The sequence below is a fragment of the Periplaneta americana genome, chromosome 2 (assembly GCF_040183065.1).
Source record: "Periplaneta americana isolate PAMFEO1 chromosome 2, P.americana_PAMFEO1_priV1, whole genome shotgun sequence".
Taxonomy (NCBI): domain Eukaryota; kingdom Metazoa; phylum Arthropoda; class Insecta; order Blattodea; family Blattidae; genus Periplaneta; species Periplaneta americana.
This window is the reverse complement of record NC_091118.1, coordinates 48,265,443-48,283,824: the sequence shown is the minus strand read 5'-3', so window position 1 is coordinate 48,283,824 and position 18,382 is coordinate 48,265,443. Positions and strand designations below refer to the sequence as shown.

Below are 18,382 nucleotides of genomic sequence, written 5' to 3'. Positions count from 1 at the left end.
CAGCGAGTTAAAGCCCTTGATTACTTCGCGTGCTACATAGCTGCAGTGTATATAGGCCTACTGCTGTACAGGTAGTAGTGATTGGAAGACAAGGGTGAACAAAACGAACTTTAAATAAAATCGAGTTAGGTCTACAATAATTGAAGAGTTTTTTTGAAACAAAAAACATGAGATATTAAACATATGGTGAGCATATTATAGTGGCCATCTACTGAATTAAATGTTAGGTTAAAAACTCCATAAGCCTGTGTTATAGGAATGGAAATTTCAGTGATTTTCATAAAACAACCATAGTTCAAAGACTTTTTTAAATGAAAACAGTCATTGTTCAGCCAGGACGATGGTAGCATTTACAAATATCCCATTCATATCATCTTGAAACATTTATCCATACAATTTTAAACTGTAGTAGATTGGCAGTACTGCTTCTTACGTACGCGGTAAAAGACGCCCAGAGAAAAATACCTTGGCACGTGAATTGTTGTATTAGTTATGGAGTCATCTTTAGGTACAGAAGTAACCCCATGTAGGCTAAGAAACGTAGGCCCTAAGCAACGAAAGAAGAAACATTGTATAATAAAGAAAAAGAAGATTAAATGAGAGGCACACTTCAGATATAACAGTATTCTTTCTTAAAACAACCATTGTCTACAGTTACCTGCATTTACACCTGTATTTCTACGAGGCAATTTAAGTTATAAATGTACTTCAGTTTTCCCAAGTTTCTGTAACACCTTAAGAAATGGCATGATGAATTTTCATACTTGAAGTGTCAACAACAATCATGCTAGATAGTTTTTCCTTCTCCTGAAAAATTATGTTTTTGGACTACCGGTATGATTGTTTTTTTTTAACTTTCAATTCTTTACACTTCTCTTTACAATTTTAATAAATGCAATAAATTTCTTTCACAACACAAGATGTTATACGTAGTAGTCATTAAGTTCGTGGACTGGCGCCTGGAGCATAGGCGAAAAGCAGAATCCAGGTGTTATATCAGTTGCCGCGTAAACACGGCGTCACAGATACATATCGTCCCTCAAAATATTCGCCGTTGGCCGCTATGCACGTCTGCCAAAGTTGGTATAGCTTGCGAAGGATCTCCTTGTAGCATGTCTTGTTTAGTTACTCCGTCTGGTATGAATTCCATGTGAACAATTCCAAATACGTAAAAAAACAGTTCGAGCATCACATTGCCTTTTGACCTGTCTTGGCGTGGTTATTTTTTCCGTCGTGGCAATAATCGCGATTTCCAGTGGTCGATTGTCGCTTCAGTTGCAGATCGTAAAGAAAACGCCATGTTTCGTCTACTGTTATGAACCGATTGAGAAACGTCGGATCATCGTCAGCACTACTATGCTAAAAGCCAGGTTATGAACCGACTAAACAGGAAGTAGTTGGGAGGGCGAGAGGAAAGTGCGGGTTAGAGGGGTAGCCTGTGCAGTGATGACACGTTGAGTGTGGGGGGTGGAGGGGAGAAGGAGAATGGAGCTTTTCATTGGACCTCGCTTGAAAATGTCGTCTGCTAACGAAAATCTGGCAACGGAATCACGAAGACAGTGTAGCCAAACTTCCCAGTTCACTTGCAGTACCACGTGCATTACGAGTCGCATTTCGTACCAGCGTCATTAGCTCGTGCTTTCTTAAAAACAGTAATTTTAACTACTGATATTGTGGATAGTGTTATCAAGAACTATAGACAGTAGTTATTTTAAACATATCGGTGACAAACGCTGAACACGTTTTGAATCTCTCTCCACTATGTGGCAATAGAGCTCAGAAAGAGAGCAACAGAACGTCGCTTCCGGTTTAGTCGGTTCATAACCTGGCTTTTAGTATAATCACCACAAATCGTCATGAGATCGACACGTGGGATACTGTGTTGGGTAACACGCGACATGTTCAGGTCATCAGACAGAATTTTGTGGCATGTATCCTGACTGAAACCTGTTGCTACAAGATCGTCTACTGATTGTGAGAGGTTAGCACGCATAAACATTGCAACTTATTCGATTTTGCTTTCAGTTCGGATCGTTTGTGGCCGACCAGTACGCTCATCATCCTGCAAACTGTCTCTGCCCTGCGAAAAACATTGGTACCACTGAAACACACCGTAAACTTGCATCACATCTGAAACGTTTCGCTAGCGAATTTGTCTAATTTTTTTTTTTTGCAGAACTTGATGTTTGCCCGTTGCTCAAACTGCGACATTTTCAAGATCCGACGCGGGAATTCAAATCACCTTCACACCAGAGACCGTAGTTCTGGGGGGTTGATTTATGTATCTTCTCACCATTCGTGAGCTGCCACAAGGGACAAAGAGTACTTAACCATAGAAATTTTTACAAGTTCATGAAAAACCATTAATTTTGTTTTAACAATGAAATTCTTACAAGTACAGAGCTGCAAATAATTTTTTTTGAGATTAGTGGAAATATACCTATTTTTAGAGAGGTAAGTGTTACAAAAAAGTAAAGAATGCTACTGAACTTAGTTTGATTTCGATTATAGGTGATTCTTCAGGAGAGCAATTGATCCTTTCAATGCAGCTAAGGTTACAATCGGAATAATAGATGTAGGTATTCCAAGCCTCTTAAACACATCTTTCATGAAGAGAGTAGCGGTACCTCTTGCTCCAACCAGAAGTCCGATTACTTCAAGCTCTTTTAGCTGGTATTTTTTGAGGTAATAGGGAATGGTAGGATTGTAGATATTCTTTTTTTCATTATCCACTTCTGCTGGCTGTTCCTCATCCGTTTCGAAACGCACAGTGAGATCAATTATGTATCCAGATCTTGTAGATTCCTTGAAAGCTATTATATCTATGCGCCGTGTACTGCCAGTGACGGAGAGACCATGTACTTCTTCAAAGGTGTTGTAATCGGCATGTTTAAGGGCAGTGGCTATAATTGATCGTACTTGGTGGTGTCTAGCGTTTCGCAGAGCTTCGCCGTGCGGACAGGATCCCAGGACGTGTGCAACTGTCTAGTGGTGGGACGAGAGAATAACTGACATGGCACCATACCGAGGCGCCATTTATCCTTCTAGTGCACCATAATGACAATATACGCTCAGTCCACGAACTTCATGACTGTGGTAGTATATTCAGTTTTGAATAATTAACCGAAAGTTACTTGTAATTTGCAATACCAAATGAATAATTAAAAAAAAATCCGCGTTCACGTATAAAACTTCTCAAACTGATGGAATATAACATCACTGTCATTATAATAACAATAGTGTAATGCGAACATTTAAAGATGTAATTTCGCCAGAATCGCTTCTTCGATTTCCGTCTCACACTAGCCTTCACGTCTCGTAAAATGTTATTTGAAGATGCAAATCTAAGCATAGCGCGCTTATCATCATCATCGAACAGCTTGGTCCTTATTCTTGGCTCTGTTATACAAACTCTGATTGAGGATCTGGCTGGTATGTACATCTATTTTCAGGCAGTACATTTCAATTGACGATATGTGTCAGAGGAAGAACAATTTTTTGTATGCATCTGGTCTGATTAGTGTAGGGCTAATATGTAGCTAAACGGCGATGTATGTAATGAAGGGGAAAGGAACTGTCCACCCTACCCCATTATCTCCTGGCCTAGTTTCCTCATAAATTGTGCCTTGTTGGTATCACTTGTGAGGCCAGATCTGTCTTCGAACAACCTGTAAGCCTATGTATGTGTTGCTGAAAATCGTAATAATTTTCGCTACAAATTTAAGAATCATCGGATACATTTTATAATTTAAGGAATTGTGAAGCTAAGAAAGTCATCATTATACGTCCATTTCAATAATGTGGTATATGAAAGATCCATTATTTTTATCTAAAATTCTGGGGGCAAATTTCCTGCTCTACTTGACTAGCCTATACGAAAGCCGAAGCGCCGTGAGTTCGCGGATGCAAGCAGCCGCGGTAGATGGAAGGATTAGCCACTGACCGGTCGACAGGAACACTGGGAATGTTCGCTGAGACTTAATGCATGAACAACATCTGACCAATAGTTCAAGAGAAATCACTGTACATAGGCGTCCAGACACGCAGGAAGATTGCATGCCCAAAACAAATATTTCGATATCTTGGATTTGAAATGTGTATTTCCGAGAATATCTACAAATAGTTGTTGTAACATCACAATTCTTTCTCTAGTTAGAAATTAAAATTAAGCAAGATGTGAAATGACAAAAGGAAAGAGTGGGAGAAGGAGGAAATTAAGAAAAAAACGAAAAGGAAAGAGATTTACGTTTATTTTCGTTGAAAATTAATTTGTCTTAACTCCGCATGAAATATTAGTTTTACTGTTATTGCACATATTTCTCAGTCAGTACTTGTTCAGAATAGGTCATTTATCCAATCATGAACAGGCTGCAATGCTTTATCCACAACAGTATCGGAGATATTTTCCGCTTGATTGGCCACATGACCTAGTATATGATCTCGAGCGTCACTCCATATGTCAGGTCTGGCACTGTTAAGGGCGAACTGAAATACATAAAATAATATGCATAGGTCTTTATCAGGTGTGTCAAAAAATCAGCATGGCAAGTTACGATTTTCAAGATTTTCGCTTCGCAGCGTGCTCTGCCTTTTAAAAGACTGCATATAACTCTACGACTACTCAACGCTCAGGAAGGATTGTAGAAAGTGTTGCAGTAAGGAGGGAATTGTAGTTGTAGGGAAAATCACAGCCATACAGATGAAATAGTTTATTTTGTAAGTGCCTGAGGTACGTCATGCACAATAATAATCACCAGTAATAAATGAATTGTAATGAATTTACCTGATATTAGCATAAATACTGTTACGAATACTTTAGTGAATCATGAGCACAGTTTTAAAGATATTTTAATGTCTTTACGATATAGGTTACTTACAAGTGAGGGACCTCATTTTCAAAACGTCTCTTGTCCATCTGATAACGAAAATGTGCTTCATGTCTTCATGCATTTTAAAATATAACTTTACATACAACTAATTATCATGATTTGGCTTCAGTTTGCCCTCTAAATCACTAAAATCTTGCGTTAAAGTGACTATTGGAATCAAACTTATCCTTGTAAACAGCAAAAATTGCAAAAAAAAATATTAGTTCCAACTTTGGAATAAAAGTCTCTCATGCTATTTGATTATAATGCACCCTATCTCTTTGGTTTCGTAACGTCTCTTGCCTAGCTAGTAAGATATTTTAAACCTAAAAACGTTTTTCGTGACTTTCCACAAAGTTATGGGAATGGACAAAGATCGTTTTGAAAATAAGCTCCTCATGTATGCTGAACATTGAGCACCAATCATTTTTCAAAATCGCCACCTTTGGCCTTCACACAATCCCTAAGTTTCTGTGACCACTCATCTATTGCATTTCATAATATGGCCTCTTCAGAGAAATCCGCCATTGCCTTCACAAGGAACGTTTCAGACTCTCAATATTCCGGTCCTTCTTTTGCAAACAGTCTCCTCAAACACTGTCCACAAATTGTAGTCCAGTGAATTGAGGTCGGGACTGCTGGCGGGCCAATCACAAGGAGCAATGAAATCTGGCAAATTCGCCTTAAGCCGCTATTGCATTGAATTTGCTTGTGGGCTGGTGACGAATGCTGCTGGAAGCTCCAGTGTTGATTGAGAAACAAAGGTTTCACAACAGGCTCCAATACGATTTCCTTGTTGGTTTTGACAGAGGTTTTCACCCCGCTTTTACAGAAATGGAGTTTAGTGGTATCGTCATACGTCACTTTCCAGCAGGCAGGGTAATGACATCTCTGAAGATCCTTGGAGCTTTCTCACGAGCTTCTCAACAGCTTGAAGCATAAATCCTATCATTTTACTGGTTGAAAGACTCCTCAATACTGAACATTTTTCGTCAGTAAAAGAAATTCTCTTTTGTCCATTCTGAGAGTAAAGCTGAAGAAACAGTCTTGATTTAAGTTCCCTATACTGCTTCAGCTGAGAACTGAGGAAATGACTTGTACTTCGCCAATAAGTTCATAAACCTTAGGTCACTTCTAAGAATTCTGAACATCGACATTCTTGAAATCTGCAGTTCACAAGCCAGCACAGAGTGATTCCTGACAGGATTTCGACGAATACGACCCATCAATCGAACCAGCCTCTTTGTCCTCACGGTGCGTGAGCGACCTTGCCTCGGGTGGTCAGCTATTGTCCCTAGATCTTCATACCTCTTGATGGTTCGAAAAACAAACATCCTGCTGATTTTAAGTTTTTTAAGGGTTGTGGAAATATCAGAAGCTGATTTCCCAACCCTATGAAGTACTATCACTGCTACACGATTTTCATAATCACCCCATATCATGATAAAAACTTCACAAAACATACTTTCTCTTCTGCAGCTGAATTCACACCTGACACCTTGGATGCTTCGTTGTAAGGGGTGGAAAATAATCTTTAAAATTGGTTGTACAGTATCACTTAAGAGTACTGGTATGTAACAATATTTATGTTAAGGCTGGGAATAAAACAACTTCTATAAAACCAAAGGACTAAGACACAACATTATTTAAAAATTGAAATATTTATATGTAATTATGATTTTATGACTATTTAATTATAGAATAACAGTACTCCACGTTAAATAATACAGTATATTCTTCTAAGAGTAAACAGTGTGTACTTCATTTATACTATCTTATAAATTAATATAAAAATTTCGGACAACCTTCGAAAATGTTAATTTCTTGTATCAAATCCAAAGACAGAAAACACGAAAATATTGGCATACTAGCCGTACCCGTACGCTCCGCTACACCCGTTAGAAATAAATATAAAGTAATTACATAATTAAAATAGGACATTTGATCCAGGGAACATTCGTGTTTGATAGAAGGATAAATCGTTTAATGTGTTACTTAATTTAAATTGCATCCAAATAATTAAAATGCGATCATTTTGGTCCAGAGACCACTCATTGGTGCAATGACAATTCCTTTAACATGTTTCTAATTTTTATTACATGCAACCATAGTTTAATGAACACTGACATAATTTAGATTTAATGTGTATACTTTATTTTACTTGTTATAGGTTTCCATTGAATTATGGTAATAACTTAATTTTAACCCTTGTTTTCTACGTATTGAGTAACTGGCGTTTGGCCCACTATGGTTCTGAACCCTTCAAATAACTTAAATTATATAATATAATATTACATTACATATATTATATTATATTAGGCTATATTACATTATATTACATTATATTATATCAGAAGTTACTGTAATAACATTATAGCATTATGTCCATCTAGAGAAACTACACTTTCCAATGGTGAAATAATAATTAATTATACAAATCGGTTAATTTAGCTTCCGATATTACTTTATACAAACACAGAAACATTCTCTGTAGGCTATCTTTCATAGCTTTCGATTGTTGCTGTCCAACGCCCCGTATAGACGAAGTCATTTGCTTTTTATTTCATTATACGGCCTTAGATGGCAGTTATTTTAATTTTAAAACTCATTTATCTCATTAAATATCAGTCCTATCAAAATTTTTCAAGGAATAAAACTTATCGAAAATTATTTTTAAAGAAACTTTTGTTATGTAACTTTTTCACAAAAATCAATAATAAGAGAAATATTTCGATTTATTTAATTCAGGCCCCCTTATAACCCCCCTTTTAAATAAAGTATTTTGAATGCCATATAGCCTAAAATCTAAGTTACAACGAACATAATTTATATTCCAATTTTCATCGAAATCCGTTCATCCATTATCGCGTGAAAAGGTAACAAACATACAAACAAAAATTTCAAAAAAGCGATTTTCGGTTTCAGGGTGGTTAATTATATATGTTAGGAACAATTATTTTTGGAAAATCGAAAATTACCAGAAAAATTTCGGCTACAGATTTATTATTAGTATAGATTATTGAGGGGGTCATATACAAAGGAGTATAAGTAACATTTCTAAACTAAAAAAAAAAAATGATTTAAGTGCATTCAGGGAAGGCAGCAGCAGCAGTATCTATTGCTCAGGCACTTGGAATTTCTCCATTCGCTTTCTAGCTTCCCAGTATAATTTAGAATCCAAAATATTTGATGCCAAAGCTGGACATTTGCATTTTATTTTTTTCGTTTGATCTCTCTTGATCAACTCTTGTTTTTTTCGACATCAAAGATATTAGAGTATTCGAGGTCTTTGGTTGTCTTTCCTTTTCTTTTCTAAATATTGAGTGATGTAACCGCCTATTGGTGCTCATTTAAACGGTTATGTTTACACCCATAATGTGAAGCTTCTTTATCGTAAAAAGTCCGGAGGTAAAATAGCTCGTAAAGTCCAATGAAGGTTAAAGCATATACAATTTTAGTGGCAAAGAGACATTTAGATATTTTAACCACATCACACACTAAAATTAAAATTAAAGATTTCACGGAATTTACGAAAATTTAATAATTTTCAATCATATTTTCTCAAAAGTATCTAAAGTGCACTTATAGATTTTTAGATTTAGATTTATTTATTTATTTAACCTGGTAGAGATAAGGCCGTCAGGCCTTCTCTGCCCCTCTACCAGGGGATTACAACTATAACATGAACAATAAGATTACAATTAATATTAAATTTACAATTACAATTACAATAAAAATTAAAGTACGACAAGAATACCTGATTAATGAAAGCTAGACATTTTATCATAGAAGTTAAGAACAAAGAATATTTTTGTATTTACTAAATTACAAATTAAACCTACAATAACAAAATTCTATAGTGATGAAATTACCGGATATTGAGATATTTTGTGGTAGATTAAAAGAACTATTTACAAGAAACCATGTGTGAACGAGTCTCAATTACTGACCAAGTGCCTAGTAAGTTTGCGCTTGAATTGAATTTTATTTCGACAGTCCCTGATGCTAGCAGGTAGCGAGTTCCAGAGTCTTGGCAGGGCTATTGTGAAAGAGGATGAGTATGAAGAGGTGCGATGGGATGGTATTGTTAGTATTGTTTCATGGCGAGAGCGTGTGTTCAGATTGTGGTGGGAAGAAAGGTAAGTGAAGCGAGACGACAGGTACGAAGGAATAGAAGAGTTCAAGATTTCGAAGAGAAAGAGAAGTGAATGTAAATTTCTTTTCTTATCTAGTTTAAGCCAACCTATTGCTTCCAGGGATGGGGTAATATGATCATATTTACGAACATTGCTTACAAAACGTACACACAAATTATGAGCACGTTGAAGTTTCATTTTGTTGTCGCTGGAAAGGTCAGTCAGTAAAATGTCAGCATAGTCAAAATAGGGAAATACAAGGGTCTGCACAAGGGACTTTTTTAAGCAAGAGGGAAGATGAACATTTATCCTTTTTAGCACATGAATAATAGAATATATACCGCTTTGCTTCCAATCCCCTCAATTATTTTGCATAATAATTAAATGTCACATCTGTACAATTAATACCGAATTAAAATGAACCGGAATGGACCATAGCCACTTCTTACGAGACGGAACGGAAAATTTCCTGAAATTCACGAATCTTTCAGCTCTATAATAGGCCTATAGTGGTCCAGTAACCTTAAAGATTCGTTACTTCATTTCAGAATAAATAACTTATTGGTTTAGATCAGTGGTCGTCAGCACTCGCTGAAATGGGTAGAGTGCATGGAGGGTAAGGAACTCTGCTCCGTCGTGCACAAGGGATAGAGAGACAGCATATCCGCCAGCAGCGACGAACGCACGCTAGGGCTGTGTCTTGTCCGCGGGTAAGAGACGCTAGTCCGATAGTGTAGTGTTCTGATGATCGCTGATTTAGATTCTTGCACCTGAAGTATAAGTATGCAAGAAAGTTTTATATATCTCAGAATAAACCACTTTACCTGCAGCATTACGAAAAGAAAAACTGCTACTGCAACGTTCGTTATCATGCTGGATGACGCTGAAATTCCTATAAAGGAACAAAAAAAGAGCATTTCACAAAAAAGTATTCAAAACATAAGTATTAGGGCCTATATAGGCCTAACGTCAAACATTCTGAAATACAGTACCTATAAAGATATGAATATGTGGGATAAACAAATATTTTAAAAATCTATTCAAGTTTTTCTCTTATTGTATAATTTCTAATTCTACATATACAACTTAGTTTAGAGCGTCCTGCCAATTATGAGGCAACTAGGCCAGAAGATAATGGGGTAGGGTGGCTAGTTTCTTTCCCCTTCCATTGTATACATCGCCGACTAGCTACATATTACACTAATCAGACTTCAGATGCTTCCTCTGACACGTATTGTCAAGTGAGATGTACTGTCTGGTAATAATTGATGTACGAGTAGGCTTACAAATCAGTAAGAACCTCATTCAGAGGTAAACTACCGATATTAGCCTATTTCTTATTTTGGTGCATATTGCATTTTTAATTTCTGCTTGTCTTGTAAATGATAATTCAAGGAAATAAACTGCAGTACAAACAGATACATCTTTGATAACTTGACGATGAAATGAAATTTTGAGAAACGCGTAAAACGTGTAGGGAATGTCCTCAGATCTATTTCTTTCGTTATTTCACGTCAAGTAATAAATACGCTCGCTTTTCAATATTGTTTTAGCCTTGCTTAATCTAATATAAATCCTATTTTAAACTGTAACGGTCGCAAAATTTCTTCGCAGCGTATGTTGCAATAACAAACTTACTTTGTCCTCCTGGATACTAAACCGGAAACCACGTTTCTCTGCTTCGAAAATTCCGAGGTGTACCTGCTACTTATAGTACCTGGGAAAGAGTTTATCAGTGACACATTTAACAGTACTATGAAGCAAAAAAAACACTGCAGAAATTCCCCGCACATGTCAATGTGATAAAAACGCGCGACATGAAGATAGAAACTCAATACCGTAACAGAATATATACATATATATCATGGTCATATCTGTATCAGTGACAGGTCAATGCTTACTTCTATAATATTTTTTTTTATAAACTGCAGAGTCTATTTTGAGACGATGATGAAATAATAATAATAATAATAATAATAATAATAATAATAATAATAATAATAATAATAATAACAATAACAATAAGGCAGGATGACCCATCTATTAGCATCGGCATTCACCTGTCGGACTTCGACAGTCATATACCGGTGAAGAATTTAAAACTCTACTACCTTTAAATATCTCCTATATTATTATATTGACCTTGAGCGGGATTCGTTCGCTTGATGAGGAACCTCCAACGGTGCAAGGCTGGTACAAACCACACTGGGACGGTCTGCAGATATCGACGAGTTGCTTTCCATAGTTTTAAAGGCACATATGAATTCACAAATCAGTCTATAGAGAATGAATATTACTTACTTACAAATGGCTTTTGAGGAACCCGCTGGTTCATTGCCACCGTCACATAAGCCCGCCATCGGTCCTTAGCCTGTGCAAGATTAATCCACTCTCTATCATCATATCCCACCTCCCTCAAATCCATTTTAATATTATCGTCCCATCTACGTCTTGACCTCCCCAAAGGTTTTTTCCTCTTGTCTCCCAACTAATACTCTATATGCATTTCTGGATTCGCCCATACGTACTACATGCCCTGCCCATCTCAAAGTCTGGATTTAATGTTCCTAATAGAGAATGAATATTAATAAAAAAAAAGAAGAATATTTTCAGCACAAAGTTTTATTTGCTTTTCTTTTTGCTGAGTATTGATTTTATTATCTGCATAATAGAATCAGTAATAAAAACAAATAGAACTTTCTTTTGCGGATGATCTCCTAATTTTAGCAGACAGAGAAGATGAACTACAGAGATTAATTAATGCAAGTTTACGTTCAACGCGTTTCGAGGTGCAATCCAACAACTTAACTTAAGTTTGTAACCGATAATAATATTCATTTTGTTAGATAATCGAATGATGTTATTGATACAAGTCTGCTGATGCATTCATTGTATCCTATGTGTTGCCAAGGAGTCAATGATCCGACGAGTGCATGCGTGTGTGAAGCAAGAGGAGAACATTTTGAACATTTGTTATGAGTATCTGAATTGATTAACGTTGCAACACTTGCTGCCAAGCTGACAATATCCAACAGATGTTTCATTATGTTCTTTCATTAATAACTAAAAAAACTAAGGATTTTCGGACATATGAACTTTTTTTCTTGTTTTGGTGTGAGGAACATGCCCCTAAGGTTTGACAAAGTATTTCTGAAACACCCTGTAGAAACAAAATGCAATGCTATCTTGCGATTTGTATGCTTAGACGCTCGTATTGCAGCGAATGGTTACTATTCCTAACATCTGTGAGTCTGTCGCATTCAAAGAAGTAGTTATACAGGGTGAGGCATAGGAACCAAGTGTTTTTTAAATAATCATAAAATAGTTAGTTTTTGTTTTCAACACACTTTATTGGTAGAAAAACGTTTGTGAGACTACCATTTCAATTATGAGCGAAAAATTACACCTGGCATGTGATGTCCGTCTGTGTTGACGCATTGTTGAAGGCGCTGACGAAGATGATCTCTACTCTTTCCAGGAGATCTCTGTTGATTTGGGTGATGTGTTGACGTATTGCGTCCTTCAATTCATCCAATATTCGGAGCTTATCCTCGTAAACACATGCCTTTAGGTACCCCCAAAGAAAAAAAATCACGTGGACAGGTCAGGGGACAGAGGTGCCATGAAATATCACCAAATCTCGAAATGAGACGATTGGAAAACAGGAGGCAAAGAACTGCCATTGACGCTCTGGAGGTATGCGCCGTGGCCCCATCTTGCTGAAACCACAAACGTTGACGATCAATACCTCTTCTTTGTAACTCATGGATGAAAAAGGTATTAATTATCTGAATGTAACGCCCAGAGTTTACAGTAACTGTAACCCCATTTTCTTACAAAAAGTAGAGACCGATGATGCCAAACTATCCCACCACGCACCAAACTGTTACTTTAGGGCTAAGCAGAGGTTTTTCGTATAAGTGTCGCAGATTTTCAGCAGCCCAATACCGAACATTTTGTCTGTTAACGACTCCATTAATGGGCTTCATCACTCAATGCAACCATCAAGTTTTCATACTGCTCGTGGAGTGCAAGCATTTCCTGTGCGAAATTCATTGTTGGGGTAATTCCTTACATTGAATTTCTGCACAACCACCCATCTTGTATGGGTGTAAATGTAAATCATCATGCAAAATCACTAGCAAATGCTGGGTAACTTTCGGTGCTGGACCCCGGACTCATTTCACCGGCATTATCACCTTCATTTCATTCAGACGCTAAATAACCTAGATGTTGATACAGCGTCGTAAAATAACTCAATAAAATAAATAAAATAAATCATGCAAAATCCGTCTTGCCGTACGATTGCTGATTCCAAGTGCAGCTGAATGTCTTCGAGCAGAGCGGCCTGGCTGCGCAGTATCGCTTGTCTGAATCTTTCAATATTTTCTGGAGTACGCACTCTGCGTTGGGGACCGGGCGGTTTATTCTTCAGTATTGCGCCTTTTGTTCCAATATTGTTAACCAAACATAAGATTGTGTCACGCACGGGAACAGAATCATTAGATTAATATTGAATCTGTAGCAAAACTCACGCCATATCGAGGTCACCGCCTCGCCATTTCTAACAAAACAATCATACGCAAACATGCGTCCACTGCTCCATGATGCAGACTGCAGGTGAAATGCTATGAGCCACGGAATGCAATGTCACATGCCGCATGTCTCTGCCTTTCATAATGACCGAGTATAAGCCATTCCAAAAACACTTGGTTCCTATGACCCACCCTGTATTATATCGATAGCATTTATGGTTCCGCTTCGGCGATCATCGCCGAGCGAACAACGCTGACGATGATCGCTCAGCGCTCAACGTCGGCTATACGGTTTCCTTTAACAGCGAGAATCGCCGTCTTTGCTATAGAAAATAATCGATTTCTAAGAAATGACAATCAGTTGATCGAGGATATCGCAGATTAATATCGATTGTCTCCAGCTGTTTAACAATGAACTTGAGAATTTACAATTTCTAAAATGGCAGTAGAAGCAAACATATTTCTTTTAAAATTGGGTGAAATACAAAGTGTCATATAAAAAAATCTGTAATTAGGGCCTACATTATAAGAAAGCAGTAAGGGGGAAAAGTTGTTCTTCAGACAATGAAGGATACCACTTCGAAACTAGCCAGTCAAATAAATTGCAAACGTTAACACAGTAAAGATATCATAAAGTTATTCAGTGTTATTTCTCATAATGTCATTGAATTCAATTATATACAGAATGAACTAGACGAAAAACCACCAGGTCTAGCGGCTTCCGCATGTTATAGGGGTAGCCAAATTATGATCGTAATTTGCGGCAAGATAAACTCAGATAAAAAGCATACCTTATTGTTGTACATGCTGTAAATGGTGGCATTTTGCATATTTCACATCTCTTCAGCACAATCCCAGACATATTCTGTAGTTATTTTGACTTATAAGCCCTATTACGCCTTGTCGCATGTTTTCATTTATCCTGCCCGTTTCGTCTTGGAGCAAAAACTGATGTAGCCTAATACATGTTTTTTTTTTTTTCTTTTTCCGGTTTTAACAATTTCGTGGCGTTAATCTGAGATTTTAGATACCCCACCTGCTAAGCTAATTGGTGCAAAGATTTTCGAGGAACCAATTATCACCGGTGATGAGTCATGGCTGCATCATGATCCTGAAGGAAAACAAGCCAGCACAGTGTGGAAATCGCCAGGTTCGTCAACACCAAAAAAAGGTGAAAGCTGTTCCACCTGCAGGGAAGGTAATGGTGATCATGTTTTTTGACCGTAAGGGAATGATTTACCAGCATGCAGTCCCCCCTCACACTACTGTTATAGGAGCATACTACACTTCAGTATTGACGACACTGAGGAAGCACATTGCAAGAAACGACCACAACTTGATCGGAATGGGTGGAGACTGCATCATGACAACGCACGACCTCACATCGTGAATCAAGTCATACAATTTCTTGGTAAATTCAACATAATCTGTATAGCACATCCGCCTTATAGCCTCGATCTCACTCCCTGTGACTTTTTTTTATTCCCGCCATTAAAGGCAAAGCTCCCGGGCATTCAATTTGAGAACCCTGAAGCACTGCTCAAGAAATGTAAGGCGATTCTCAAAGGTCTGACAAAGAATTGTCTGCATCATGTGTTCGAGGACTGGAAGAAAAGCTATAACAAGCGCATTCAAGTAGAAGGGAACTATTTTGAAAAATATCAAGTAAATATTGAAGTAGAGTAATAAACATCTGTGAAAAGAATCAGTTTAAGTCTTTCTTGATCAGCCCTCGTACTTACAGACTCCAGCATCTAGGTACTGTTCTCCAACCAGGAGATCAACCGTGAAAGGAATGTGCTTACTATTGCGACATCTATTGGAGCGAAGTAGATATATAAAATTATCGTTATAACGTCTGTTTAACAACCATGCGCTCTCCTGCATTTGTTATTTCCTGTATGGAGAGATTAAAAGACCAGGAGATTAACAGTGATCTAATTTTGTAACTAGGGTAGTATAAACATGTGTGTATCAATGTTATTGTTTGTGCTGTGACAACGAGCCAGTAGAGATATGAGTACCCACGTGTGTGACCTTATGACATCAACATTCATTCACAGCATTACTCCCCTTCGTCTCATCCGGCAGAGACTTTCTCGTGGTTGGAGCACAGTAATACAGTCCAAGTCCTTACTTTATAAACTACGGTATCTAATTATTTCAGAAGCTGAACTTAAAATCATTGATTGTATATATGTATATGTAGAGAATTAGAGCATATCTTAAAAGGGAAGAAGTTACAGACTGCAGGTTGTACCATTCTAGATGGAGCCACCGGCGTGGCTCAGTCGGTTAAGGCGCTTGCCTGCCGGTCTGAAGTTGCGCTCGGGCGCGGGTTTGATCCCCGCTTGGGATGATTATCTGGTGGGTTTTTTCCGAGGCAATCCCCAACCGTAAGGTGAATGCCTGGTAAACTATGGCGAATCCTCGGCCTCATCTCGCCAAATACCATCTCGCTATCACCAATCTCATCGACGCTAAATAACCTTGTAGTTGATACAGCGTCGTTAAATAACCAACTAAAAAAAAGCATTCTAAATGTAACAGCTTAGAACTTGTGTTACCACCTTGTCACAGATAAACCTCAGTATCGTTAAAAAAACTGACATATCATACACGGATGTTACAAACATTAGAAGTATTGCTGTCGTCACATAAATAACTGTAGAATGAAGAAAAAATTTTCGTTTAAATTCTACTAAATTATCTTCTACGAAATGCGGCTACAAACGCGACTTATCGTTTGTATATGACAGTTCCAGGAAATAAACAACAAAAGGAAAAATGCATTGGTGACATGACAAGGCCACCTCATATGCATATTACTGCTTATTTTAATGGATGTTGGATATGCAAAGCATGTATACAGTATAAACAATATGTACTGCTGGATGTATGGAATTGATATAGCACAGTGTACTGAAGACAAAAATGCTACAAAGATGACACATATTTTCTAAATACCTACATGTTATAGACGTTTTGAAACAATTTCTTTATCATATTGCGAAATGACATCGCTGTTTGAAATTAATTTGCTTGAACTACGAGGAGTGATTAAATAAAACTCGTTCAAGCCTATTTAAAAAGTTATTTATTAAAGTACAAAAAAGTAAAATAGATACAAAAAATCAATGTTTAAAGACCCGTCATGTGCAGTAGGTTTCCTTAGAAATCTTCACAGGCGTCCCATTGCACGAAAAGGCCTTTGAAATATTCAGCTGGATATATCAATGCAGTAGGTTTTCTTAGAAGAAGACTCCATAGGCACTATTCAGGCGTCCCATTATGTGAAGAGGCGTCTGATAGCTGGATACATGAATTGTAGGTTTCCCTTATAAGACGCCTGTATAGGCATTCGCATAGGTGTCCCATCGTGTTGGGATGTCCTGATATAGTCAGCTGGATACATGAATGCAAGCCCAAATTGGGAGAAAGAAACTAAGATGATCATGGATGAGAGGAAATGTAGATGAAGTGGAGACTGTTCCTGGAATAATAAAGGGAAATGGGAGTATTCAGAGAAAACCTCTCTGCAATGTCTGCTTTATCCATCACAGATTTCATCACGACTTGGCAGGGGATCTAACTCAGGCCCCCCCGATCAATAGCTACACTACAGTCAGCAGCCATCGCAGAATTGAGCTACTTGTATAGACGAGTCAGTTATGTAACGCCAAATAGTGGATCTTTACAATACAGATAAAAATACAATATATATTACCACAGTCTAGTATATACAGTCCCGAAGCTCAATACGTAGGGAATATGCATCCAGTGAAAGTTGAACTTTAGTTGCTAGCCATTAGGATCGTTATTATCTCCTCATCACAGACAATGCGAAATAGTACCGGGACAGTCTATTGTTCCTAGCACTCTCAGTTACTAACCGCTTGGAGCGCTGTATCTCGAGAAATGCAAAAAATAACCTCAAGCTTCGTGACTGTATATTAGACTGTGATATTATGATACGGTACATAACAGTGAATAGTTATTTAAGTAACTCCTTAAGAAAGCGAGTCAATGCTTTCTTGAGGAGTTACGTATAATATTTTGTTTCATACTATATATTTAATATGTAATATTTGTTAATTATTGTATGTTGAAGATGAACCAAATATAGGCAGACAATACGTTCATTATAGGGCCCATGGTTCCGGTCACTGAACAAACAGTTGACGAGCAAGAGAGAATTGTTGCGAATAATCATGGCGGCAGGTTTAAGAGAGGGATGTGAGATTTCAAAAGAAGTATTAAATATAGTAAATGCAATTGTAACAATGAAAATTATATGAGATTTTAAGAAACAGTGAAACAAAGGTGAAATAAATATTTATGTAAGTAAATTAAATTAGTTTAGTTAGGATGTTAATGCGAACTGACAGAAATACCACACGCATCTTTAGTTTGAATTAAATTAGGTAAATTCAAGCTTGTATATATAACCCCAGATCACATATAGATTGCTCACCTGATAAGGTCACTGGGAGGGTTGAAAAATTGATAAGATGCAGGAAAACAGACAGATTCCTGACGAATATACTGAGATTTGCAAATGATTTGGTACGGTAAAGAGACTTGGAGCTGAGGTCTCTGTTTTTAACTGGATTTCATCTACGCAAAATGTACGGTATACTGAAGTCTGCTTCACAATGGTACTTTCGGTTAAAATTTGGTGCACGAGGATAACTCTAACAAGAAATAAAAACGGATCAGTCTGTATTAGAGGAGAAGTTAACTATGCAAGTGACAACGGAACAGATTTATTTCTCATCAAAAGAGGAATGAATGGGCAATGATAATTCAGAACTATTGGTAAATAATGTTTCTGTGAAAAAAG

At 37.3% G+C, this 18,382-nt stretch overlaps 2 protein-coding genes across 8 annotated transcripts in view; one reads left to right on the top strand and one right to left on the bottom strand.

Moving 5' to 3' along the window:
- Positions 1 to 18,382, top strand: part of LOC138693413 (zinc finger protein 239-like) — a 33,799-nt gene that overhangs the window by 4,131 nt on the left and 11,286 nt on the right. The window lies entirely within an intron of this gene.
- The window catches only part of LOC138693422 (zinc finger protein 235-like), a 42,644-nt gene continuing 28,493 nt past the window's right edge, over positions 4,232 to 18,382 (bottom strand). For 4 of the 7 annotated variants that reach the window (XR_011330329.1, XM_069817451.1, XM_069817445.1 and 1 more), the window contains one exon: positions 16,620 to 17,032. Coding sequence is in view for 3 of the 7 variants with exons in the window: in XM_069817445.1 (XP_069673546.1) it covers positions 16,993 to 17,032 (40 nt within the window). In the remaining 4 variants the exon portion in view is untranslated. Of the gene's footprint in view, positions 4,486 to 9,828; positions 9,897 to 11,774; positions 12,724 to 16,619; positions 17,033 to 18,382 lie in introns of those variants that run through there. The other 3 variants (XM_069817428.1, XM_069817471.1, XM_069817438.1) reach the window with 2 other exon arrangements.